The following is a 27,935-nucleotide window of genomic DNA, read 5'->3' as shown; positions in this document are numbered from 1 at the left end:
CTGCGGCAGGTGGCAAGAAACTGAGATCTTAGAGATGAATTTTAGTCTTCCTATTGTAAGTGACATTTATGTAAAATAATGTTAACTGGGACCGAGCTTGGCCATGGCAGCCCATGCATTTAATCCCAGCACTCAGGAGACAGAGGCAGGCAAGGCTCTGTGAGTTTGAGGCCAGCCTCGTCTACAGAACAAGTTCTAAGACAGCAAGGGCTACAAGGAGAAACCCTGTTTTTTGGTTTTACTTTTTTTTTTTTTCTTTTCTTTTTTTCGGAGCTGGGGACCGAACCCAGGGCCTTGAGCTTGCTAGGCAAGTGCTCTACCACTGAGCTAAATCCCCAACCCCTACTCTTTGTTTTTTTTAAGGGGGAAGGACAATGGTGTTCTTCAGTACTAGAGTTTTTACCCAGAGGTTACAAGGCCCTGGCCCTGCTTTTGCTCCCTGGCGTTAAAAGGGCAGATGAACTAGGTGAGGGCTCAGTGAGTAGGACAAGAGACAGCTGACTGGAAAAGGCCAGCAGCTGGGAAGAGGAAGGTGTGGGGTGGGTCCCAGGGACCTAGACAGCAGCTTCTGTGGGAACTGGGTGGAACACACGAGGGTCAAGATTTGCCCACTTCTGGATTTCCCCAAATAGACCTCCTGGCTTTGAATATTTGGACTGAGTTGACACCTTTACAGAAAAACAGGTTCCAAAGGAGAATCCATTTCATGGTCCTGGATCCTGGGGTTCTTAGAAATCTGGAATCCAGGGGCATGCGGAAGGTCCTGGCCATCAAGAGTGCATGTTTTTGCACAGGGTTCTGTCCCTGGATGTACACTCTGTTCCAGGCGCCAGAACTGGGCTGGGCCGGAAGTGCTGACTCACGATGCCTGCAGCCGGCCAGAAAGAGAGGACTCGGCTGCCCCCTGCTGGTCACAGCTGAACCTGCTGTTCTTCTGAACCTAGACACTGGACTTGCTGCTGAAAGCTGAACCCATGAGATCCAGGCACTGCCCTGTACCCCAATTCTGGATGCAGCTGGATAACCCACCTGTGTTCTCTGAAATGGGGGATGGATTTGGACAGGGTGGAAGTGCCAGGGAATTCTGAAGGGCTTCCCAAGGACGGGCAGTAAGAATCTGTCCTGAGATCCACTGGCTGCTCCTGTTTGCCAGGCTCCATTGAGATCGAAGCCAGGTTTCCCTGTGACCTCTCTGTTCCACTTATCTTGGAGCTGTCATCCCAGGACTCAGGAGGCTAACGGAACACCAAGGGTTTAAGGTGAGTCTGGGTAACTTGTTGAGACCCTGTCTCAAAAATAGGAAGGGACAGGAGCTAGAGAGATGGCTCTCACTGCTCCTCCAGAGGTCCTGAGTTCAATTCCCAGCAACCACATGGTGGCTCACAACCATCTGTAATGGGGTCTGATCCTCTCTTCTGGTGTGTCTGAAGACAGCTACAGTGTATATAAAATAAATAAATCTTAAAAAATAAGAAGGGTCGGGTTGGGGATTTAGCTCAGTGGTAGAGCGCTTGCCTAGCAAGCACAAGGCCCTGGGTTTGGTCCCCAGCTCCGAAAAAAAGAAAAGAAAAAAAAAAAGAAGGGTCAGGGCTGAAGAGAGGTCCAGGAACAAAGACCACTGGCTGCTCTTACAGAGACCTCTGGTTCAGTTCCCAGCAACTGCATGGTGGCTCACAACCATCTGTAATGGGATCCGGTACCTTCTCTTGGTGTGCACGAAGACAAAGCACTTACATAGATAAAATACATGCATATTTTTTACAAACCCACACATACACAGACAAAAGTGCTTATTTTCGGCTTGGTTTGGAGTACAGTTCACTGTGGTGAAGCCATGGTGGCAGGGGGGAGCTGTGTGGAGAGCTTTTGGAGCCATCTAGGAACGTGGCAGGAATCTGACATTAGGCTAGGACAGTGAAGTAGACTCACAGTAAATGAGCTGAGGGATGTACTATATTCCTTGCATCTTGGTCATCCTGATAAACCCCTAGACACAGTGACCACGGGACTTTATTGCCTGGTTTGACTATTTTATGTTTTATTGTTCCTTGACTATTATGTTTATGCCTTAGGACTGACCCTATTCTTTGTATGCACCAGAATGATACAAAAGCAGACTGGAATAAACCCACTTCAGCTTCAGAACTTGCTGGAGTCGTGTAATAGTGTTGTCTGTCTTTTCAGTCCTCACTTCCCCCTGGAGACCCTGTTGACCCACTGAGCTGGCTTGGTCAGAGCTGGTCGTGTCTAAAGTCGTAACATAGAGATGAACCAGGCTTAACTTGCTTTTTGGATGACACCTGATACAGCAGCAGTGTTGAGAGTCAGGCAGGGCCTGGAAACTCCTGAGGGAGCTGAGGGAACTGGCCACTGCTGGAGTCATTCCCTATGCAGGGTCCTCCCCAAGTCCGCTTTGGCTCTCAAGGGTGCTTGGAATTGATCTGGGATGCAGACTTCCTATGAAAGTTTCCTCTAGGGCTCAGCCTCTCATCTGTGCTGCCTCTTCTTGGGCCTCCACCTCCATGGTTGTCAAGGCAGAGCTGGTGCAAGGCAGGGTAGGGTACAATGCTCTCAACCATGTCACTAAGTGGGCACAGAGAGCTTCGAGGTCCTTGTGTGTATGTGAGACATATTTTGCTTATATCATCAAACAATCAGAGACCTGGATTGGGTCTTTGGGCAGAAACCTAATTGGGCTAGAGCCAAGCTCTGCCACTGTTCTGTGAGGATGTGAGGCAGCCACAGGCCAGGCGCTGTACACGGCCACATCCCTCCCACCTGGCTTCTGTGCGAGGCAACCAGCACGGGGAGTGTGACAAAGCCTGGTCAGAGACGGGCTGAGCGTGGTGGCACGCACCTCTAACCCCAGTAGGGGGCGTTGATACTGGCTGATCTGAGGTTGAGGGTAGTCTGATTGCAGTGACTTCCAGGACAGCCAGGACTACATGGTAAGACCGTCTCCCAGACAGGGAGGAGGCATTGGGGAACATCCAGGCAGTAGAGGGTGAGTGAAAGGATGGGCAGAGCAATGCCCGGCAGTGACACTGAACCCTGGTGCCTGTAGTTCTCCCAGGTCACATGGCTAGGATGTTAGCATTGAGAACTCGACGGGATCTGTAATCATGTAAGAGCGAAACCTCTGTGCGTGCGTGAGAATGAGAGTTCCTACATCTGCTTACGTGAGGTGGGAAGCCCCACCCAAAATATGGACAGCACCATCCTATGGACTAGGCTCCCAGGGGGAACACAGAGGAGACCGTTGAGCACAAGTGCACTTGCCCCTGACTAGATGCAATGCACCACATGGTCAAGCTTCCACTGCTGAGCTCCCATGGTGGGCAGGACCTGAAACCGAACCAAACACGCCTTCCTTCCTTAACCTGCTTTCTCAGGTATTTTTGTCCCAGCAACAAGACAAGAAAGGACAGTACCTTGGATTATCCCCAGTGTCGCAAGGTCCCAAGTCACAGAGAAGAACGGGCGTGGTGGTGGTGGTGGTGGTTATGTGATGTGAGGGCTCTTTGCCTTCACTAGATCTAAGAATGAGGGACCAAGAGACAAGGGACTGATGTAGTGTCCTTAGAAACTGGAAGCCAACCCCTGGTCCCCTGAAGTCTCAGGAAGTCCTCCTTGCCCACACCTCTCTTTGGCCCCTTGAGACTGTGCCTTCAGCATGCACTTATGAGATACTGAAAGGCTAGACTGAGCCAATGGGGTAATAGTCTCGTCACAGGAGCACATTGATTCTGGGCCTGGGCAGGAGAAAGGGGTGCCAGGCACACTGCCACACTGACCTAAGGCACTGGTGTGGTCCTGCCCACCCTCCCTCATTTCCCCAGTGGCAGAGGCACACAGGATCTTTGAGGTAGGTCAGTCAATTGCCTGAAAAAGCAAGAACCAGAGCCCTAAGTCTGTGTGTCAGGGTACCACTAGTCACCGCAGCCAGGCAGAGAGCCACGCAGAGGACGGCATCTCTAGCTAATAGGCATGACAGGTGGCAGGCTCCAGCTGCAAGATCACAGGGCCTCACTAGGTCCCTGTGACCTACACTAGGTGTTTCCACAGGACCCAGGAAGCCAAAGGATGGCAGAGGACGCAGAGCTCCTCCTAGACACAAGTGAGCTGAGTCTGCCCAGACCACTGGTTTCTATGGAGACCTTGAGAAGGGTCCCCAGGGGCTTCCAGATGAGGTTTTACTGGGGTGAAGTCCTGAGGCTGTACCATGGGCACACAGGACACGTGTGGTTACCATACCCTGGCCATTCCATATTATAACCATTCCAAAGTGTGCTAGGTGAGGATTTTATTAAGTCCAATGATAGGAAAGACCGAGAACACTCAAGACAGTTAGTAAAACAGTGCTCTGTCCTAGAGGGTTAAGGCACAAGTGGGAAATCCAGAGTTTGTGCTTACACACACACACACATCTGTGCCTCTCACGTAATGACCTAAAGCCATCAACAGCAGTCAAAATGACCAGAAGGTGGCCGAGAGTGGGCTGGTGGCTCAGGGAACACATGTGGCTCCAAAAGGGTTAACTATAAGTGGCAGGTGACATCATCTTACAGACATTGCGACAGGATAGGCGACAGGATAGGCGAGGCCAGCCTTTTCTCTCTGCTGCTAAGACTTCTGGAGTTCACTGGGCAGGCAAACTGCTTTCATTACAGAAATGTGGGGGTTTGCATTTCTGGGACTTTCCACTGAGAAGACACAGCTGTTCTCTGGGCTCTGTGGGGATTCCCAGGGAGTACCAAGGGCTTAAGGGCCTGGAAAACACCCTTCCTGGACCAGTCCCTCTCAGGAGCAATCAAGGCTACCCGGGGTGCAGAGCTGGGATAGGCCGCCTGTACAATGTCATCAGGAGACCAGAGGTGGCTTGAGCCTCTGTGGCTGGCCTCAGGGAATCCACAGTGTAGTGTAATTCTGAGTTTCCAGGTCCTAGGCTTTATCAGCTCAGAGCAAACAAGGCAAAATCTAACCCTGAGACCCAGATCACAGGAAAACAAGGGAGCTGGCCGGTATGGGACAGCCATGCCAGCCCAGGGACATGTAAGGGCTTCCTGTGTGCAGTGTGGATCCAGTTCCTAGGACAGCTACCATTCAGCAGAGACATCAGTAAAGGCCAACAAGAAGCCAGCCATGAGCTTATGTTGGCCTGCAGAGGCACCCTCCAGTTCCAGCATACCCTAGGAGAAAGGGTGGACGCCTGGCTGGGCAGCATGGTGGAATGTCAGCAGAAGGAATGCAAGGTAAGTCACCAAGGGCCCATGACAGAAGCACTGAACTTGATTTCAGTCACCTACATCGGAACTGCCAGCAGTCCCTCCAGAGAGACACAGTCCACTTGGGGAGGAGCAGAAGGGGCTGCTGGGCCTGGAGTTCAGGAAAGAGGCAGGCTGTAGAAAGGGCTGCAGGGCGGCTCTGCCCACGCCAGGCTCAGGGAAGGTTTGTGTGTCACTTTCCACGGTCTGAAACTCCAGCAGACCCTGCCTAGCTCCCACCCAGGCCCACAGCCTGAGACTAGTGTAGCTTGGTCCTGCCTAGGACTGTGCCTGGTCGTGTCCCCGGCACCCAGATGTCCTCCTGCTGCCAGCTGTGCCCCCTCTCAGCCCTGCTCTGGGTTGTCGTCGTTGGGCTGTACCACGGTGTAGCTTCCGTGGCTGGAGGAGAGCTGTCGGCTGAAGAAGGAGGTGGTTCGCTTCGGCTTCACCCGCTTGATCCCGCTGCCTGTGTGGGTGACAGAGAGGCTGAGAAGAGGCACTGGGTGGGTGGCCCACACCCCAGGAGGCTGGGCTCTGCTCCCACTGGGTCAGCTTCTCCTGGAATCTGTGGGAACTGAACTTTCCCATCAGAGCTGTTATCACTGACCCTGTCCATCCCGGGACTCCCATCATCAGTGACAGAAAAGGGACCCATGGTCATCCCTGAAGACAGAGTGTACTCACACATATAAAATAAATAAATACAAAAAAAGTTTGAGACCAGCCTGCTCTACAGAGCGAGTTCTAAGACAAGCCAGGGCTACGCAAAGAAGAAAATGTCTCTGAACACCCCCTCCAAAAGAAGTCTCCTTCCTGTTTTCCACATTCTGAAAGATGCTACAGTGGACAAGTTTGTCACTGCAGAAAAAGAAGGGACAGACAGGAAATGTCCCTGAGGGTCAAGGTCGCAGCCCTTCTCCCACACTCTGGAGTCCATGTGGCATATGTGTGAATGAGTGTGCTGTGTACACACTGCGTGCGTGGTGTCACACACCACAAGTAGCTTACCGTCTTCCACGTAGTCGATGGTGGAGAGATGCTGAATCCGGCTACACACCACGCTACCCTGCCTTCGCAGCTTGGGGCGCTGAGTGGGAGCTGAAGAGGGGCTGGGAGCTTCCTGAGGGCCGGATGCGCTCTCCTGGGGGAGAGCAGGCTCAGCGGCCTGGCTCAGCTCAATGCAATACTCAATGAGAACACTCATCAGCTCAGCCTAGGGAGGGAGAGGGGCTGGAATGAGGCCACAGAGCAGCAACTGTTAAGGGCCAACAATGAGACTCACAGCTCTAAAGCCTTTGCTTCCTGGTGGGGGCAGGTGGCAGAGCAGGGAGGAGAGAGCTTTCTGGGCCCAGAGGGCAGGGAAGGTGGGGTCTAGAAAGGTGGGTGATCTAGTCAGAGGCACAGCTTAGGAAGGCTGTGGACTGGGCTGCCACAGACAAGGTGACTGATGAGAGGTGGCTGCACTGAGCTTTGGCCTAAGGAGGAGGGTGAGGTCACTGGCTGGGGTGGTGTGAGTAACACCTCATGGGTCTAGAAACAACAGACGAAGCAGTAATACACCTGGAAGCACAAGTGGGCACCATGACAGCAGCCTAGGGCTTTGCTCAAGTTACAGAGGAGGCCTTTTTGTCAAGAAACACAGTTACTGGGGTTGGGGATTTAGCTCAGTGGTAGAGCACTTGCCTAGCAAGCGCAAGGCCCTGGGTTCAGTCCCCAGTTCCGAAAAAAAGAAAAAAGAAAAAAAAAAAAAGAAAAAAGAAACAGTTACTGAGCACCTACTGTGTGAGTGGCCCTGCAAAGGGCTGGGTATATTAGACCCTGTGTGCTTACAGGTCAGGAGCCTGGGGAAGACATCACAGATGCTGGTCTAGCCGCTGCTGCCTGTCCAGTGTTGCCTGTGGCCTCGACAGCAGCCTAGCCCAGTCTGGGGAGGAACAGGAGAGTAGGCAGTCTCCCAGACTTTAGGCCTCAGTCTCCACATCCCGTCCTGACCTGCCTAAACAAAAGCGCAGATACTGCCGTTCAACACATCCTCTCCGGAGCCGCACCGACACCACTGGATCCCTGGCCAGTGGGATGGAAGGGCATCTCCCTAACCTGCTCAAGGCATCCAGGAAGCACTGAACTAACTAACCCACACTGCTGAGGGGGACTTTTCCCTCAGGTCAGAGGAGACCAGAGACACCTGTCTATTCAGCACTGTCCGGACTGTCTGTCATCCAACTCTGCAAGCGCAGGAGCAAAAGCATGTCAAGTGCAGGTGAGAAACCAGGCTTCACCATTCACAGACAACACAACCAGCTCCACGGAAAACTCCAAAGAACCCAGAAACCTGCACAAGTGCAGGCTGTGGCATGCATGAGGAACACATCCATTGTACCTTTTCTGTCCCTCCCTCGCTCCCTCCTTTTCCTTCTGGTCTCAGCTTCCCCAGTGCTGGATGACAGATGTGTGGCACCTGGTTTCAAACTTCTTGTTAAATAGTTCAGAATTCCACATGAGGAATGCCCAACTGATAAAAGCATATGAAAACACTCAAGGGGCTGGAGAGATGGCTCAGCGGTTAAGAGCACTGACTGCTCTTCCACAGGTCCTGAGTTCAATTCTCAACAACCCCATGGTGGCTCACAACCATCTGTAATGGGATCTGATGCCCTCTTCTGGTGTGTCTGAAGACAGAGACAGTGTACTCACATAAAATAAATAAAAATAAATCTTAAGGGGTCGGGGATTTAGCTCAGTGGTAGAGCACTTGCCTAGGAAGCGCAAGGCCCTGGGTTCGGTCCCCAGCTCCGAAAAAAAGAAAAAAAAATATCCTAAAACACTCAAAGACCAAGAACCACCAAAATCTGACACATTTCCTCTCTTTTTGAGTTATTCTTATTTTATATGTATTAGTGTTTTGCCTACATGTGTGTATGTATGTAGTGTGTGTGTGTGTGTGTGTGTGTGTGTGTGTGTGTGTGTGTGTGTGCGCACGCGCGCGTGCGAGCGCGCCTGGGGAACATGGAGGTCAGAAGAGTGTTCAGTTCCCTAGAACTGGAGCTGAAGGCAGTTATGAGTCACCATGGAGGGAGGGCGTTTGCAAACAAACCCAAGTCCTCTCTAAGTCTTAACCCTCTGTTTTTCCAGCCACTTTCTCCTTAACTCTTTCATTTTTTTTTTCTTTTTTCTGTTTTTCGGAGCTGGGGACCGAACCCAGGGCCTTAGCGCTCTACGACTGAGCTAAATCCCCAACCCAACTCTTTCATTTTTTAAAAAACAAATTTGCATGTGTGTGTGTGCATGTGTATGTGTGCCTGTGCGTGGAGACAATGTGTAGGTGTATCTATGTATGTAATGTGTGTGTGTGCATGTGTATGTGTGCCTGTGCGTGGAGACAATGTGTAGGTGTATCTATGTATGTAATGTGTGTGTGTGCGTGTGTATGTGTGCCTGTGCGTGGAGACAATGTGTAGGTGTATCTATGTGAACAGATGCCACCCTGCTCCTCCCTTCCACCTCACTTCTTTTTTCCTCAGCTTTGCCAAGTACCCCATGCTAGCTGATCCATGAGTTTCTAGGCCATTCTCTTGTCTGCAAGAGGAAAACAAACAATGTGGAGGCAGAGGCAGTACAGTCATCCTCAGCTAAATAGCAAGTCTGAGGCTAGCCTGGGTTACATGAGACTCCCCACATAAAGGTGTGTGTGTGTGTGTGTGTGTGTGTGTGTGTGTGTGTGTGTGTGTAAGAGAAAGAAATAGAGACAGTTAGACAATTTCATTAGAATCAAAACATCTTGCCAGGTAGTGGTGGCTCACGCCTTTAATTTATGCCACAATTTATGAGGCAGAGGCAGGCGACTCTGGTCTACAGAATGAGTTCAAGGATGGCCAGGGCTACAGAGAAACCTTGACTTGAAAAACCAAAAAAGAATTAAAACATCTCTTCAGGGGGCATTGTTAAGAAAATGAAAAGCCAGGGGTTGGGGATTTAGCTCAGTGGTAGAGCGCTTGCCTAGTGCTCAAGGCCCTGGGTTCGTCCCCAGCTCGAAAAAAAAAAAAAAAAAAAAAAAAAAAACAAGAAAAAAAAAAAAAGAAAATGAAAAGCCGGGCTGGAGAGATGGCTCAGTGGTTAAGAGCACTGACTGCTCTTCCACAGGTCCTGAGTTCAATTCTCAACAACCACATGGTGGCTCACAATCATCTGTAATGGGATCTGATGCCCTCTTCTGGTGTGTCTGAAGAAAGTAACAGTGTACTCACATAAATAAATAAACAAGGGGTTGGGGATTTAGCTCAGTGGTAGAGCGCTTGCCTAGCAAGCGCAAGGCCCTGGGTTTGGTCCCCAGCTTGGGGGGGGGGGGAAAAATTTAAAAAAAAAAAAAAAAAAAAAAAAAAAAAGGAAAGGAAAAGCCAGCCAGACTGGTGACACACCCCTTTAATCCCAGCACTTGGGAGGCAAAGGCACGCCCACCTCTGAGTTTGAGGCCAGCCTGGTCTTCAGAGTGAGTTTCAGGACAACCAGAGAAATGCTGTCTCAAAAATGAATAAATTAAAACAAGACAGAAAAGAGAGAAAACAAAAGGCCAGAGTACACACTGAAAGAGAACATGTACCGAGGGACCTCGTGCATGGAAGGTAGAATCAACTCTCACCATCTGTCAACCACTACCACCACCAACACAAAGGACAAAGCTGGCCATGGTGTATTGCCAGCAAAGGCAGGTGGATTTCTCTGAGTTCTAGGCCATCAGGGCCTATGTTGGTTCCAGGCCCATCAGGGCTACAGAATCTCACCCAAGACACACATACAGACACACACACACACACACACACACACACACACACACACACACACAGAGAGAGAGAGAGAGAGAAAGAGAGGGAGCGAGAGAGAGAGACAGACAGAGACAGATCGATCTGAGCTGACCCGACCTTGACCTGTGGGCAGGACTAACCAGTGTGGAGAGGAAACATCCTTCGTCTCTAGAAAAGTGCATCTCGGGCTGGAGAGATGGCTCAGTGGTTAAGAGCACCCGACTGCTCTTCCAGAGGTCATGAGTTCAATTCCCAGCAACCACATGGTGGCTCACAACCATCTGTAAAAAGATCTGATGCCCTCTTCTGGTGTATCTGAAGACAGCTACAGTGTACTTATATATATAATAAAATAAAATAAATCTTTAAAAAAAAAAAAGAAAAGAAAAGTGCATCTCAAACCTGCAGTGCCCCACCCCACTAAGCTGTTACAACAGCAAACAAGAGTTGACGATGCCCGTGATCACCGCAGTGGGGAGCAACTACAGAAACATGAACCTGAGGCGTGTGGCGCTCTGGAAGACAGGCTGGCTGCGTCTAATAAGTCACATCCTATGCTCACTGCTCACTCCAGCAATCCAAATCTAAGTAAAACCCCTGAGTCTTTTAATATGACTTAAAAGGAGAGGGTCAGGGACTGGAGACATGGCTCCCCATCAGGAGTACTATCTGCTCTTCCAGAAGACCTGGGTTTACCCCTAGAACCCACATGGCAGCTCACAACTGCCTGTAACTCCAGTTCCACAGGATCCATCTCCCTCACACAGACACACACACAATAAAACACTGATGCACATAAAAAATGTTAAGAGGGACTAGACTGACGTAAAAGCCTGTGCACAAATGCTCAGGACGGCTTCCCGGCCACAGTCCGAGTGGGAACAGCTCACATGCTGATCAGTGGGTGTCTGAGCTCTGCACTTGTCCAGCTGACAGCGTTAGCCTACGTGTATGGCCTGGGGTTTCCCCAGCAGCGGAAGTAAATAAGTAATAAGAAAGCAATAGGGTTGGGGATTTAGCTCAGTGGTAGAGCGCTTGCCTAGCAAGCGCAAGGCCCTGGGCTCGGTCCCCAGCTCCGAAAAAAAGAAAAAAGAAAAAAAAAAAAAAAAAAAGAAAGCAATAATCAATAAGACAATGGGCAGACACCAGGGACGAGTCTGAAAAGCGTGTCTCCTAGTTTAGAGCTTCTGCCCTCCGCAGCTCCACATTACACAGGGCCAAATACAGCTCGTGTTTCTATTTGCGGGGTGGGTATCCAAGTACTCAATTTGTGGGAAGGCCACAGGGAGAGGACATATGTTTTCAAAGGAGTCCTTGGAATTTGTCTATGTGCTAAAAGAAGAAGGGGGAGGGGGGCAAGAACAGTCCCCAGAGAGGCTCAGAGTAGGGTGTGGCTCTGACAAGATGGAGGAGGAGGTGGTGGATGGATGGGTGGTGGGCAGAAAGGACAGAACGGATCTAAGCAACACAGGCGCTCCCGGCCTCCATCCTTTGCGCCTGCTCCTCAGCTGTCCTCTCGGGGCCTCTGCAGCTGGTGCGATGTACACAGCATGGGCAGGCCCTCAGGGGACGCCACCCCTGGTATGTGACCACAGAGTTCTGCAGAGCTCACCAGGGTGATACAGGCCAGCTGAAGGCAGACACCTACCCCTGGGCCCTGGGCAGCCCTGCAACCTCCTTCCCCAGCACCGGGGAGCCTCCCGGGGTTTGGAATCCACTGGAGACCTGGAACTGGCCCCTTAGTCCAAGTGTGTGTGACCACATCACTACCTGCTTGGAGTAGATCCTCAGTAGCTTGTTGACAGGGGTGCCCTCACTGTCACCATCAAACTCCAGCCACAGGACAGGCTCCTCCTCCTCAGGGGAAGTGTGATCCCATGACAGCTCCTGAAAGCGTAGACCCAGCAGCACATGCTGGCCAGAGGGAGACAAAGAACAGAGTTGAGGCCTCTGCTTCCCACAGGGCCCGTCAGGTTCCAGCTGAGGGAGACTTCCCCGGGCTGCTTTCCCCTCTGTACGGATTGTTTGCCTTTCTGAGAGGGGGTCTCACTATGCAGCCCTGACTAGCCTCAGGCTCACAGACATCTGGCTGCCTCTGCCTCCCTCTGCAGGGGATAGAGGACATTGATTGTTCTTGTTTGTCCTGTGGCACTGAGAACTGAACGAGAGCCTTATATATACAAGGCAGGCATGAAATGTGCCCGACCTCCACGCTAAGTCTGCATTTCCTATGTGAAGCCAGGACCTGGACTCTGCAGTGCTCTCCTCCAATAGTAAGGCCCGATGGCCATCCGGTGCAGGCAACTGCCACACAGGGAGGACTGGTGACACCATTGCCTACATGGTGACCCAGAGATAAGGCAGCCACCAAATACTGGGAGGAGCAGGTCTTGGCCAGCCTAGGGAGCTCCTGGCAGGCGTCTCTGTGGAAAATGGCCAGCCAGCGCTGGCAGACACTACCCGGTCAGAATCACAGCTGCCACCCCTCTGCCTCAGCTGAGTGCGTGGATCAGGAAAACAGACCCAGAACAGGCTCAACGAAGGTTTTAGAGTACGTGAGCAGACTTCAGGGACATGAGGGAGGCAGTCTCCTCCATTCTACTCAACGCTGTTCCTAGGATGTCCATAGTCCTAGGGGAACCAGGAAGGCATGGACAAGACCCCACTCCCTTCTACCCCACCACGGACAATTCAGTCCCACCCTGAGGAGCTCAAGGTACCTTCTCCCTGTTGTCGATGACATGCACACCCTCCAAACTGATGGCCACGGTCACTGGTTTGCGCCCACCCCGATGCAAGAAGCCCTGGGCTGGCTTGTCAACCTCGCCATGGAAGAAGGCACACCTGCAAAGGGGACCAGTGTCAGCACCTAGCACACAAGGGAAGTCTGCTCTGGATACCCAAGAAGCTTAAGCCGTTGGGGTGGCTGACTGGTAAATTGAAAAAGGCCTGTCCCAAGGATTGAGGGACAGAGGCAGAAACAGGAACTAACATGGGTAGCTGGGGTGGTGACACCCGACTGGCCAGGCATAACTAGACTGAGTGGGTGGAAGGACCTAGGTAACAGTACAGGACGGGCACTGTGGGCAGAGGAAAGCACACATCCAAGGAAGAGGACAGAGCAAGCTGCCTGAGAGAACCTGGGGCCTCAGAAAGAGCTAAGGTTGAGCCTGTAGCTCTGTCCACGGTGAAGTCCTTCAGTAGCAGGGACTTGCTGGGCATGCAGAAGTGGCGGCTGCCTAGCAAGTGGCTTCTGGGCTAAGACTAAAGGGGAAAGTGAAGTGGTTTAAGGGGAGCAAGACACTCAGTGGCTGTCCTCATGGCAGACCGTGACCTCACTTGTACTGAGGCTCACCCTTGCCGAAGTCACAGGCCAAGTCAAAGCCAGCTCTCTGTACAGGAGGGGACTACAGGTGAGTCTGCTCGCCTCCTCGAAAATTCTACAGCCCTTCCCGGCTCTGAGGTTCAGGTGATGAGGAAATTGAAGCTCTGTCATAAGACCCGTCCACTTCCATCCACTTTTTACTCAAAAGTGCTCAGTGCGTGTACACACGCACACACACACACACGCACACCCCTCCTGCTCCACTGTCCAGTACAACTCCCTAAGAGTTCTGCACACTCGCTGTTCCTAACCTTCTTCTCATACTATCCTCCTCCCACCTCCATTAGGCTGAGGCCAATCCACAGCCCAAAGGGGAGCTCAGTGCAAAATCGACATGACCTTGAAGATGCGGCACTTGCCCGGAAGAGCTCCTTCCTGCCTGGAAGGTGCCCCCACCCCACGCTGTTCTTCTCTACTTATCCCCCTGGCCATTTCACAGGGCTCCAGGTTTGAAACAATTCACTAATCATATTTTTAGACCCAGATCAGGAACCCAAATGCCCGTGTAGAGTCAGCATTCATCTAATGGACACCTTTCAGCTGGTACATACAAGGCCAAGTTCCCATGGTAACGAACCTGCTTCACTGCAGCCTGCAGCCCAGCGAAGGGCAACTGGTCAATACAGCAGGCTCCGAGTTTGGGAATTCACTTATGTCTAGGTTGCTGTTCCCACCTCCTCTGCTCTCCTGGCTGCTATTAACAGTGGTTCTCTACCTCTGGTTTCCCATTCAAAGGGAAGCTCCTTCTGTGTGGGGCATACCCATCAGGAGAGAACTACCGGTTACACAGCATGTGTGTGAGCAAGAGCCAGGCCAGTGAGTGGCTGTAGCTGGTAGGAAGAGCGGACCGATGAAGGAATCCTAGCCAGAGATGGGGACAACAGGTATTCCCCTTGGGACACTGGCTTGGCAGCTCTTTAGCAGATGGAAGGTGCCACTGGAACACAGGTGGGATGCAGGCTGCCACGTGTCAGGGGACTGGGGCAGTCTGGAGGGTACTGAGAGAGGGGGCAGGAGCTCCCAAGATGCATCACTTACCCGTAGAAGGGCAGCTCATGGCACTTGAGGAGGTATGCGCGATAGTGGGAGCCCAAGGTGGTCTCACGCTCACTGTCACCGCCTGCCATTTCCTTTACCTGGCGGTAGGCATTCAGCAGGCCTTGCTCACATGGCCCAGTCTTGGCTCCACGGCCCGGAAGGCAGCAAAGAGGCCGTGGCCTCGCTTGCAGAGGTGGGCAGGGAGGAAGGAGTCCAACTTCTCTCTGAAGGGGAAGGAAAATGGGTAGTAGTGGCCGCTCCCGGGTGTGGAGGTCTTCAGGGTATGAGTACCATGCTCATAGGGTAGGCAAGCCTTAGGGACCTTCAAGGCTTGACCTCACCAAGGCCCATTGCTCTGTGTGTGTGTGTGTGTGTGTGTGTGTGTGTGTGTGACGCCAAGACGCTTGGTTGGAGAGTGACGGGTCCTGAACACAGACTGCAGAGATCCCCACTACTCCCAACCAGCTGTGGCTTGCTCAGAGTCAACCCTGGCTGATATGCAAGGCCTACCACTAAGCTGGGGTGGGATGCTCTTCCTCTTAAGAGAAAAATAGGGAGGCAAAGGCATGTGGATCTCTGAGGGTTCAAGGCCAGCTTGGTCTACAAAGCCAGTTATAGCACAGCCAGGACTTTTACACAGAGAAACCCTTTCTTGAAAGAAAAAAAAAAAAACAAAAAAAAAGGAGAAAGAAGAAAGAAACCCAGAGTATACACGGGAGAGCTCAGGGCAGCAGGCCCAGGAGTGGTTGGATCAAAGCTCTTGTGCAGGCGGGTTCTGAGGCATTGTCTTCAGAGCCAGCTGTGAGACCAGAAGGGGCGCCTGCCTATCTGAAGAGTAGGGAAAGAGATGATACCATCTCTGTTTCTGGTAACAGTTACCCTGACACTAAGACACGGTAAAGCTCTGAAGCCCTGGCCCAGGACAGGGGAAGTCACCCCACACAGAAAGGCTAGGCAGGGTTACCGCTGAAGGTTCCTACTGCACCACAGACAAAACCTCTCTCCTTGTCAGCAATGCTTTCACACAGGAAACTCAAGAGAATGCTCCAAGCTGACAGAGCGCAGACAGAGTGTCGCCAAGACCAATCTTCACCCAAGAGGAAGAAGATACGGGGTTGGGGATTTAGCTCAGTGGTAGAGCGCTTGCCTAGGAAGCGCAAGGCCCTGGGTTCGTCCCCAGCTCCGAAAAAAAAAGAACCAAAAAAAAAAAAAAAAAAAAGAAGAAGGAAGAACAGAGGGAAGAAGACACCGCCTTATGGCCATGCCAGGCACTGTGGGACTCCCTTCCCATCAAATGAGGTCTGGCTGACACTCAGGACCAGGGGGGGGCAGAGGGGCTTGGGACGTGCTCGGGTCAGGATGGGAAGCCAGAAAAAGGCCGAGGAACAGCCTGGGTGGAGCAGGTATCAGAACAACACCCATGTTCTGAGGCTGGACAATTGAGTTTTCTAATTGAATGCAACTTTCTCCATCCAAACGAATATGAATGGTGTGACACTATGTTCGGGCTAGTTTTATGTCAATGTGACAAAAGCTGGAATCAACTGAGAAAATACTCCTTAAAATCCAATTATAGTTAAGTTTGTAGGACATTTAAATTAGTGATTGATGTGGGAGGGCCCAGCCCTTTGTGGGTGGTGTCATCCCTGGGCTGGTGGTCCTGGTTCTATAAGAAAGCAAACTGAGCAATCCATGGGGAGCAAGCCAGTAAGCAGCATCCTCCATGGCCTCCGCATCAGCTCCTGCCTCCTCCTGATTTGAGTTCCCACCTTGGCTTCCCTCAGTGGACAGTGACTGAGGATGTGTAAGCCACATAAACTTTTCTTCCCCGGGCTGCTTTTGGTCATGGTGTTTCAACACAGCAATAGTGACCCCACTAAGACATACAAACGCCCAGTGTTCTATTCACATCATCACAGACTCATGGGGAAAAGGCCGCCCTCCTACACAGCCAGAGCCTGAGGCTCGCTCAGCGGCTCACAGCCTCGTCCCAGGCCCACTCTACAGACTTGCCTATAGCCTGACTGTCGGGTCCCCTCCTCTCAGATGATGGCAGCTTGTGTCAAGTAGACATAAGAGTGGCCAGCACTGGTGGGGCTGGAGAAATGGCTCTGCGGGTAAGAGCACTGGCTGCTCTTCCAGAGGACCCAAGTTCAATTCCTAGCGCTCACGTGGCAGATGACAACTGTCTTTAATTCTAGCTTCAGGGGATCTGACGCCCTCACACAGACAGGCATGCACGCAGAACACCAATATAAATAAAATAGTAAAAAGACAAAACAAAACAAAGTAGCCAACACCGAATATCACACCAGTTTTGAGTGGGAGAGGCCCATTCACTCGGAGACCAGGGAGGCTCTCGGCTAAAACGTGACCATTTTCTACCTTAGACCGCCTGGGCTCCTGCTGGCAGAGAACCGACCACTCCGACAGAATACTTCTGGAGTTCTGGGTCTGAGGCCGCAAGGTCAGCATCTATGTCCAGGCCCTGCTACAACAGGACCACAAGTCCCAAGGGCACAGAGAAACCCCAACATGGCCCTTGGCTTCAGGTTAATTTGGTAAAAACCTCCATGGTGTTACCTTTTCCAGAGAGGACTCCTGCTAGGGCATTTGTAGCCTAAACACCCAGGAAGGAAGGAACTTGTTAATCTGAGTCACTGGGTGTATGAGGGGTCTCCAGAAACCTGGCCGCCCTCCATTCTCAGGACAGCCATGCCCATTTCACTCTCTGTGTCCCACCCTTACCCAAGTCCTAGTTTAACAGTAGTTTCTGCTTGTCACGGAAAAGCCTGCCTCAGCTTTGGGTGTGTGCAGACTCACAGTGGTGTCCCTCAAGGCCGAGCTGCAGCCCATCAGTGGCCGAGCCACAGACTTCTATCCTCTGGGTGGGCCTGGGACTCAGCTACGTGCCACAAGCGAGCCTGGGGGCTGTAGCTGGGTAAGGTAAGAGGGGCCTCTCCTCTGCAACAGACAGTTGCTGCAGCCACCCGGCCACAGGGCTAACATGTCTGAGCTTGTGCTGGCCAAGAAATCAAGGGCTGAATGACCAGAAAGAGAACAGGGTCTGGGACACAGCTGGCCTTGCATGTCACGTGAGTGAGAAAAGCAACTTCCTGTGCAAATCAGTTGAGTTTGCCAGGCCCAAGAAAAACAGGCCAGCCCATCTTAAGGTCCAGGATCCCAGGGCCATGGCCACTAGCCTTACACAGCTCAGTTATAAGCCTTCAGGGGACTGTATACCCAGGGCAAACATCAGTCATCAGCACTGGGTCTCTGGTCCCGTCAACTGCTTTGCTGACTTCCCCACTAGCTGCAGGGTTGGGGAAACAAAGAGCCCAGATTAGAAACAGTCTGCAGTGCGAGTTTACAGTTACCGGAAGTTTTGTTTACGACAGGGTTCCAATGTAGTGCAGGCTGACTCACTCTAGTGGTTAAGAACGACCTTGAACTCCTGATATCACTGTTTTCCCCAACTATGACTATAGCCACCAAGCCTGGCTCACAATGCTTTAGCCTTGGCCAGAACTAGCTCTTTAGGCTGGCTTGGAATTCACCGCAATCCTGTCTGTCTCCTGAGTGCTGGCATTACAGGTGTGACTCGCACCTGACCCCTGGGATTATTCCAAACCTCAGGGTCACATCAATGGAGGCAGAACCCAACCTCGTCTGTTATTAGGCAGACTCATTCTCACCTTTTCTCTTCTCTTTTCAAGGCAGGGTTTCTCTGTGTCGTCTGGGCTGTTCTGGGACTCACTCTGTAGACCAGGCTGCCCTTGAACTCACTGAGATCCACCTGCCTCTGTCTCCTAGCCTAACCCTGAGTACTGGGATCAAAGGTGTGCGCCACCACTGCCCTCTAACGCTCATCTTTCTAGACAGACCAGCAGCAGCCAGTGGGGCTTGGTAAGTGCCCGGGAAACAGGAGTCTACTCTTGGAGTTTGGAGCTTAATTATCTGTGGTTACTGGGGGATCAACACATAGTCAGTTCCTGGCCGTTCCTCCAGACTTCAGCTAGAGATGGGGCTCCGCCTGCATGTGTCTGTGCATCCTTGTGCTGAGGACCCCTCTTAGACATCACTTCATGTGAGTATCCACTGTTATGAAGGAAAAGGAAGCTCAGAGAAGTGGAGAACTCACGAAGGCCATCCAGTGAGCATGCATGCACCAGAGGCCTGACTGCGGACCATCCACCTTGCAGGCCCAGGCCCACTCCTCGGTAGAATCTCGCACAGCAGCTTTCCCATGGGTGCCCATCTCAAGCTGCACTGCTCTTACCTCAGCGTACAGGCAGCAGGCTGGCCAGGCTGGTAGGGCCCAAGCTGCACACGGCACACGAGGCCACCCAGCACCTCACAGTCCTCCAAGTCACAAGGGTACCGAGCGGTCAGCACATTGCCCTTGGCTTCCTCATAGAGCAGCCGCAAGACCTCCTCATCATGGACCTGCATGAAGAAGATGGCTCAGAGGAGCTGGGCAAAGGTGACCGTCTAGGTGTCTAGGGGTTGGGGGCGGGGGGAATGGCACTGGGCATGCAGGAACCCAGGGGCACTACCTGGACTCTGCCTTACCTGGAGCTCTCGGCGCTTTGGGAAAAACACATTCCTTCGGAACTGAAGGGAAGGCTCATCTGGAGAGAGGAGCTAGAGTCATTTTCTGGTCCCCTTGCTTAAGGCAGCCCCATCCTGTCCTACCCTGCACAGCCCTCGCCCCAGTTCCCTACCTCACTCTTCTCCATGGACAGAGCCCTCCTGACCAGACAGCACACAGTGCATCTCTGTTCACAGCCCCTCCCAGCCCACCCTTCACAAGGTGCCCTTCAGATGCCCCTGCCCCACCAACACTGACCCATGGCTATGTCATCGTCCGAGGCGTCGGTGAAGCGCAGCAGGAGCTCTGGCCACTGGCGGCCCAGTTTGTAGGGCTGGTGCTTGGGTTTCAACTGTACCTCTGCAGAGCAAGAGAGAAGCCATGAAGCTGTGGACCAGGCCAGTGGTGCCTAGCACCTACTATACTGTCACCCAACAATGAGGACAGCCACAACCGACAACAACTGCAGGTCCAGAGCCATCCAAAGGGTTCGAGTGTCTTCACCCTGGAATAACCCTGACCTCCATTCTTCCTTGGAGAGAGCCAGGCTCAGGGTGGTTAGGTCATCTATGCCCAAGTCATGGTATGTGATAGATTCAACTTGTACAACACCAGGGCCTATGAAGTGGGTGACTGGCCACCTGAGAGCTGAGGTGTTGGTGAGCTCACAGACGGATGTATGGAGATGTGTGGTGAGGATGCTACTAGTGCTTGCCAGCCTCCTGACACGAATATCCTCCCTCTAGCTGTCCCCGTCCCCACAAACGGCAGGGCACCTTGTCCTGCCAGCCAGATGCTGATGACTCCCTTGACACTTGGACCTTCCTCCTGGACCCTGACCAGATAGCAACCCTGCCTTCAGGTCCTTCTGCCTCATCACCTCCATCTAATCTCTGCATCAGTTCCTGTCCCTTCCTGTCATATCTCTGTCCACAGCCATCATTTCCTTCACCTCCCCCACTGCCCCCATCCACAGGTTCATGAGAGGGAGCCATGGGGCAGCAACGTCACTCACTTCACCTGAAGCCCACAAGGGATGGCAGTGTCCTAGGACCATACAGAAACAAGTGGCTACACAAGTCCAGAGCTTAGGTTCCCAAGCCTCTCTCCAGTGCATACGCTTGGACTCTGTCAGAGGAACCCCTGGTCTGATTCCCTGTTTGTCCCAGCATTCACAGTGTGGGACAGTAGATGGCAGACAGGTGTGTGTTCCTCCTGTTCATTCCCAAGTCCCAGAGATCCTGCCATTAAAATAGGGCTATCCCCACACCAGCCTCAGACTTCTGAGTGGGGACCTCTTCCCTAGCCACCGTCATCCAAGTAAGACTAACGGTTCGTGAGGCCCGTTCCATGCAGAGGATGGGGAGAAGGCCAGACATCAAACTGAGGAAGAGCAATGAAAGCCCCCGCTTCACAGGCACTGTGTGTGTCGGTGTGTGTGTGTGTCTGTGTGAGATAGAGAGTGTGTGTGAGAGAGTGTGTGTGTGTGTGTATGAGAGAGAGAGTGTTTGTGTGTGAGTGTGTGTGTATCTGTCTGTGTGAATGTGAGTGTGTGTGTGTGTGTGTGTGTGTGAGTGTGTGTGTGTGTGAGTGTGTGTGTGTGTGAATGTGAGTGTGTGTGTGCGTGTGTGCATCCGTCTCAGGATCCCAGCCTTTCAGCTTCCCACCCCAGCCTGGGAAGAACATGGGTGTTGAGTGTGCTGTGGCCTCAGGCATCTCCTGCCAGGCCGGGCCACACAGGCAATGCTTTCAGTTCTAGCCACAGGCGGGCTGCAGGAATGTGAGGGAGTGGGATGGATGAGGTGGAGGAGGAGCAGGCTGCCCGGCAGCAGCACTGAGAGCCTCCTGTGGCAGAGCAGTGGCCACCCACCAGGGCCTGCTATCCCCAGCTTTCCACAGCCAAGGGGCCCACAGCCCTGACCAGAGGCTCAGAGGGCAAAGGAGGGGCTGGGCCAGCAGGAAGAGTGTGGGCGTGAGCCTGGGAACAACAACTGTGCAGGAAGTGAAGGGGCAGGGGGGCAGAGAGGGACAACGATGGGGCTGGAGCTCCTCCAAACACCCACAGGACAGAGGCAGAAACTTTTTTTTTTTTTTTTTTTGGTTCTTTTTTTTTCGCTAGGCAAGCGCTCTTCCGCTGAGCTAAATCCCCAACCCCTAAAGTATACTTTTTAAACCCCCCTCAGGACCAGGAACACAGCTCACTGGTAGAGTTGTTGCCTGTGCACAGTCCAGGTTCAGTCTCCAGTGTTGAAAACGACAGCCAGGCTGTGGTGGGTGGTGCATACTTTTAATCCCAGCATTTGGGAGGCAGAAGCAGACAAATCTCTGGGTTCAAGGTCAGCTCGGTCTACAGAGTGAGTTCCAAGATGACCAGGGCTACACAGAGAAACCCTGTCTTGGGATTAAAAAAAAAAAAAAAAAAAGGAAACATCAAAAAAGTGACCTTTCCCCTTGCTGTGGAGGAAGGGGGCACACTTGGTCTCAATAATTTGATCAAGACTACCTGGGTCAGGCCCTAGGGGTGGGGAGCTGTGGGGGTGTCTGTTTGCAAGCCCTAAAGTTTCTGCCTCTGGGGTTGGGGATTTAGCTCAGTGGTAGAGCGCTTGCCTAGGAAGCGCAAGGTCCTGGGTTCGGTCCCCAGCTCCGAAAAAAAAGAAAAAAGAAAAAAAAAAAAGTATACTTTAGTATGTGTTCAACCTCAAAAATTATGTCATTATTATTACATATGCATGTGTCATCATGAATGTGGAAGTCAGAGTATTACTTGGAGGAACTGGCTTTTTCCTTCCACCATACAGGTTCCAGGGATCAAACTAGGGTCACCAGGCTTAGGGACAAGCACCTTTACCCACTGAGCCACCATGCCAGCCCTTAAGGGGAAATTTAAGCCAAGAAAACATCCCCAGTGCCAGCACTGATTTATTTCCCCAGATGACGACACTGAGCCTCCTTTTGTCTCTTTACTTCCATGTCAACAGACTCAGGGACCATAATGAGGGACTTTATTCACTGGCCTGAGAGTCTATAAAACTCTGTCTTCATTCCCATTACACAGTGGGGCCCCAGCCTACAGGGGCAGGAAGTGTGTGGTCATGGTGCCAGATACCAGGTAGGGTGGAGGCCCCAGACAGAAAACCCATGTTCCTCTTCTCCCTGCAGCCCACACCTAAGCAAAGGAGTCACTGTACAAGGCCACTTCCTAAGCTTCATCTACCCTCTTCCCCACTGCCAGCAACACACGCAGTCCTGACACCCACCAGTCCGCTGCTCCAGATCCCAGAACTTCACACGATAGGACGGACCGCGCCATGGGGAACACTGAAGTTATGCTCCCCAGGCGGGGCCCAGACTGCATGCCCTGTAGGCAGGGGACCCTCCTGCTGCTCTGAAGGTCGGGGCTCTGGCAGCACTGCACCAGCACAAGAAAAACGAGGCAGGGACAAAGGATTCCGACCCCTCCTCAGGACTCTGGGACACACTGGGTCCCCTCATCCCTGACAGGGAGTGGCCACAGGTTCTGGTCCCTAAACCCTCTTTCTGTACCAGCTAAGTGTCCTGGCCTCCCCAGTACGTTCCCTCACAGCCAGACCTTACCCAGCAGAGGGGAGACAAGCCAGAGTGCAAAGGCCTCCAGGGCCATGTCTGGGAGCTGCAGGACTTCACGGACTGCACGGTGCAGCTCATGGGCACTGATCGAGGACAGGTTCTCCACGGCCAGGGGCACTACTGTGTCATCAGCCAGGTACACCAGTACATCAGCTGCTGGAATACAGGTCGGGCAGGGTCAGTTGAGGTCCACCACCAGGCCAATCAGCATTCTCCAACAACCTTTGTTCCTTATCATGACCCTGGCCACAATGACACATTCCTCAAGACTCCACTAACAGGGATGCTTATGGATTATGGTGACATACACCTGTAGCCCAAGGCAGGACGCAGGAGGCTAAAGCTGGAGGATTTCAAGTTCCAGGCCAGCCTGGGCTACATAGCAAGACCCAGCATTTTTAGTGTATGTCTTTTTTTTTAAATAATTATTTATTTTATGTATATGACTACGCTGTAGCTTTTTTCAGACACACCAGAAGAGATTATCCGGTCCCATTACAGATGGTTATGAACCACCATGTAGTTGCTGGAATTTGAACTCAGGACCTCTGGAGGAGCAGTCAGTGCTCTTAACTGCTGAGCCATCTCTCCAGCCCACAAGTCAGTGTCAAGACCCAGTACTTTAAAATTAAATAAATAAAAGTGCTGCCTTTAAGGACTTCTTGAGACCTCAAAGCACTCAGAAACTATGGCCCAGGTACCAGCCCTATTTCACCCCTAAGGCTCAAAGTCGGGTGATAAAAACTAACTCCCTTCCACTGCAGCACCAAGCACTGCTGTTTCCAGTATTTCTCAGGTGGAGAGATAGGACGGGATAACCCATCCTGAGGTCACAATTCCCTATCAGGCTGGGAGCAAGGCCAACTAGTGACCTGACTCTGTCTGGGTCACACTAAGAGGACAATCAGGATTTCTATGGTCACCCTGGGTTACAGCGGGTTCCAGGTCTCAGCTTCATTAGGACTCTTCAGAACTTTAAGGATTAATGCTGTGGCTTCTGCAGATAGCTTTAAGCAGTCTAGGAAGGAAAGACGCCTCAAACAGCCAAGTATTTCCTTGTAACAATCTGGATTCCCATTTGAAGCTAGAGCCATAGGGAGATGCTTCGCAGGCTGGCCAGACTCAAACACCCTATCCCTAAACCACAGGTACAGTAACGGTACAGTCCTGAGTTTGGAGGCCCACGTTCTCAACTTGCAGTCCTTTTCTGCTTCTTAGCTGACTCCAGCGAGTCTCTGTGTCAGCTGTAAATCTGTAAGAACAATAACGCTTCTTCAAAAGGTCATCACCAACCCAATGAGGCTGGTTAGTGCATACGGTCAGCACAGTGAAGCAGTCTTTTAGATTCTGGTCTCTTCTGCTCCAACAGCTCCTGGGAGACCAGGAGACTGAGGATCAGGTCCACTTTACAGGCAGAAAAACCAGCCCCAAAGGCTCAAGTTCATGATCAACCTTGGTCTGCTTCAGTAGTCGGAGACCTAACAACCTCTCTAGGGCCTAATTTCCTCCCAATAAAACGAAGAGGTGGAGAATCCCTGCTTTCAAAGAGTTGTCCGCAAGAAAGAAACGGGACAAAGAAAGTAGTGTCACTTTCCAAGCATGTGTCTTCGTTTGGAAACATGCCTTTTCACAAAGTGGAGAAGGTTCAGGAGTATGGATGGCTCAGTTACTAAGCTAGTGAGACGGCCCAGCTAAGTCCTTTGACGTCTATGAGTCTGCTACACCTTAACACATCTTATCACTTACTACATGATTAACTTACTGAAAAAGACAAACTGGAGTCACGTCCCCAGGGCTGGAACCAAAAGGGGTATGGAAGAGACGAAAAACCAAGTAGAGACCTACCTCGGGCACCCACCGAGGAGACGCTACTTCGGTGGGAACGCTCCGCAGGGCCGGGCTGCCCCGCGTTGCCTTCTGCCCCCTCCATCTGCAAGAGGAGCGTCAGACAATTAATGGAGGTCTTGAGATGGTCTCCTCAAGCTCTCAACCAAGAAGCAAAGGGGTCCCGGGCTCGGTCTACAATTCTTAATCTATGTACAGGGATCAAATGTGCTAAAAGTACAGAGTGACCCGCAGCCGAGTGCAGATCAGGGTGGGCTGGGTCAGGGCAGTGACCGTCAGGTGCAGGGGTCTTAAGTCTCTCCTAAGAAATAGCCAGACAAGTCAAGGCGCGCCCCTGTCAAGGGCGGGGACACGGGCAGGGTGTGGCCACGCTCTCACCTCCCAGGGTCGCAGAGTCCGCTGCCTCACTCCAGAATGCCACCCGACTAGGCCTCCAGTTCTGGACCCACCACTACGCCCGCCGGCGGGGTCTCAGGTCCCGCTGAGGGTCGACTTGCTTGCGTTGCGCCGGGGACGCTGCCGCGGGAGGAAGCACAAACCCGAGGCCCTGCCTCCCAGACTGAAGGAGCCAATCGGAGCCGGGAGATTCGGCGCACGCGTACTCACGCGTTTCGTCCTTCGGTCCCTCCTACCCCGATTCTTCGCTTAGTTATGTCAGGCAAGTCCAAAATCCGCGGTCTAGCCAGGCCCCTGACATACCCGGTCCTGTGTGGTCCGTACCCCGTCGCTCCCACCCCCTCATAGCCACCTACATGAACAATGTTGCTCCATGCATAAGACTCTTTTTTTTTTTTAAGATTTATTCATTTATTATATATAAGTACACTGTAACAGTCTTCAGACACACCAGAAGAGGGCATCGGATCTCTTTACAGATGGTTGTGAGCCACCATGTGGTTGCTGGGAATTGAACTCAGGACCTCTGGAAGAGCAGTCGGGTGCCCTTAACCACTGAGCCATCTCTCCAGCCCCCATGCATAAGACTCTTGATCTATAATAGGAGGTGGGGAAGATTCATGAAAACCAAGGATGAGGGCACGAACTGTGCAGTTACCTCTGACTTGGCTGGGCCCCTCTCTGAATTGGAGATGCTTCCTTGGGACTCCACCTGGTGGGCTGTGGTGTCGCAGTCCTCTTGGGCCTGTTGGCCTTGGATAGGAGTCAGGGCCCTGGACAAGTGTCTTGCCCTCCGGTAACATGAGACTGTATTTGACTCTCAACAATCCCTGTCACTCTCAAATTATGTGTGAACGTTGGAAACATAGGACTTGCTGTGCTTCCACTCCCATAAGCCTGGCTATCCCATAAGCCATAGCCTCTAAGAACATGAGGTTCCAGGCATTGTGGTTCCCAAAGTCTTACCATCGAATTGTTCTGACAAACCATCACGTGTGTGCCTAAGGCCTGGAATGTGTGGAGAAAAACAAGTCCACGGGCCATATACATGCCACTAGAATCAGAAATTGTTCCTGGTGGCAACAGTGGCTTGGGATGAGGAGCAGGGACATGAGTGCTCCTTGCCACCTGGTTTCTCTGCTGGAAAGCAGATGAAAGCTCCTGGCCTCTCTTCCCTGCTTGTTTTTGTTTTGTAGAGCTCTTCAATTTAATTCGTTTAGGGACAAACCTGATGGCACACAAGCCTTTAATCCTAGCAAGAGAGACAGAGACAGGCAGATCTCTGATTTCCAGGGCAGCCAGAGCTAAACTATACAGGGAGACCTTGTATGGGGGTTAGGGGGCGGGCTGGGCAGGGCAGGGAACCAGCAAAACTATAGTAGGCGGGCCGACCACGGGGGCAAATGCTTGTAATAATAGCGCTGGATGATGCAGCAGGAAGATCAGCACAAATCAAGGCCATACTGGGCCACATAGCTAGTCCAAAATCAGTCTAGGATATGTGAGGCTCTGTCTCAAAACAAAACAGAACAACAAACAAACAGCAGCAGCAGCAACAACAACAGATGTTACAGAGGGCCACAGGGTGGCTGTAGGAGATACAAACCGCTACAGGCAGAGAGGAGAAAGTCTTCAGTTCCTTCTTATCTGCTATGTGCTGGGCCTAGGCCAAGTCCTTTCCTCTGTGTCACGTGTCACCTATGGGCTCTGTGAGTGGAATCAAGAGGATTAGTAGTCACCATTTATATGTTGAATGCTTTAAAAATTCTGTGTGTGTGTGCGTGCGTGTGTGTGTGTGTGTGTGCGTGTGTGTGTGTGCATGTGTGCGTGTGAGTGTGTGTGTGCATGTGTGCGTGTGTGTGTGTGAGTGTGTGTGTGTGTGTGTGTGTGTGTGTGTGTGTGTGTGTGCGTGTGTGTGTGTGTGCGTGTGTGTGTGTGTGTGTGTGTGTGTGTGTGTGTGCGTGTGTGTGTGTGTGTGTGTGTGTGTGTGTGTGTGTGTGTCTCAGGTTCAACCCAGGGCCTCGTACATGTGAACAGAGCTGAGCTACTCCTGAGAGAAACAGGGAGGGAAAACACTCAAAACACATAAATCTTATAAGAATGAAAGTGTGTGTGTGTGTGTGTGTGTGTACTCTAAAATTAAATATCTGTCTATGAGAAAGTGTGTGATACTTATCTTTCTGAGGTCAGCTTACTTTGTTTAGCATGATGATCTTCTAGTTCTAACCATTTACTTGCAAATGGCACCATTTTATTGTCCTTTACACCTTAAAACTGCACCGTGTACATGTGTGTGCCACACTGTCTCTGTCCACTCCTCTGTTGCTCTTTTTCATTCTTTTGGCCACTGATGCTGTTCCTGACCTTTCTATGCATCCATCCATTGGTCATTCATTAGCATGTGTTCCATCTACCCTGCGCCATGCTCTCTAACCTTTAAACATGTAAGGGACGTAAGTGGTCAAGCAGTCACAGATCCTCAGCTGTACAGACAACCCGTTAGCTGCTTATGATAGGTCAGCAACAAGAGCAAGGGCAAGGGACTTGTCCAGGGCCCAACTTCTGTCCGAGGTCAAGGGCCAGTGCCCCTTCAGGCCTTCAGAACAGGCCTGAGAGGACTGCGACACCAGGTGGGTCCCGGGGAAGCATCTCCACTTCAGAGAGGGGCCCAGTCAAGTCACACGGAGCGGTAGCTGCACAGTTCGCGCCCTCATCCTTGGTTTTCATGAATCTTCCCCACCTCCTATTACAGATCAAGGGTCTTGTGCATGTGCAAGGGCTGTGCAGAGGCGAGGGCTGCGTGGGGAGCGAATACAATTCTCCATGAGATGCCTTGTGGAGAAAGGACTCACTCAGAAGAGGAGGTTTCAGCCCCAGCTTGAAGGAGGCCCAAGACAGTATATCCAGAAGGAGGAAGCGGCATTAGGGCCTGGAGGCTGAGAGCCCTTTTCAGTGGAGCAGGAAGCAGGACATGAGGTCAGAGGAGAAGGGCGGTACAGTGAGGACTCAGC

The 27,935-nt window shown here is 52.0% G+C and overlaps 1 protein-coding gene across 1 annotated transcript; it reads right to left on the bottom strand.

Annotated features, from left to right (window-relative positions):
- Positions 1-5,273: 5,273 nt before the first annotated feature.
- On the bottom strand, positions 5,274-25,074 carry Frmd8 (FERM domain containing 8). Its single transcript, XM_032891111.1, is given in 12 exon segments — positions 5,274-5,730; positions 6,273-6,477; positions 11,834-11,977; positions 12,784-12,907; positions 14,487-14,643; positions 14,646-14,710; positions 18,766-18,932; positions 19,059-19,117; positions 19,336-19,437; positions 22,672-22,839; positions 24,529-24,613; positions 24,907-25,074. Coding segments are annotated over 11 exon segments (1,398 nt in total). The 5' UTR covers positions 24,907-25,074; the 3' UTR covers positions 5,274-5,608.
- Positions 25,075-27,935: the final 2,861 nt, after the last annotated feature.

Source organism: Rattus rattus, chromosome 2 (genome assembly GCF_011064425.1).
Source record: "Rattus rattus isolate New Zealand chromosome 2, Rrattus_CSIRO_v1, whole genome shotgun sequence".
NCBI classification, from domain to species: Eukaryota; Metazoa; Chordata; class Mammalia; order Rodentia; family Muridae; genus Rattus; species Rattus rattus.
Note: the sequence above shows the minus strand (reverse complement) of the source record. Positions and strands in the feature narration are given on the sequence as shown.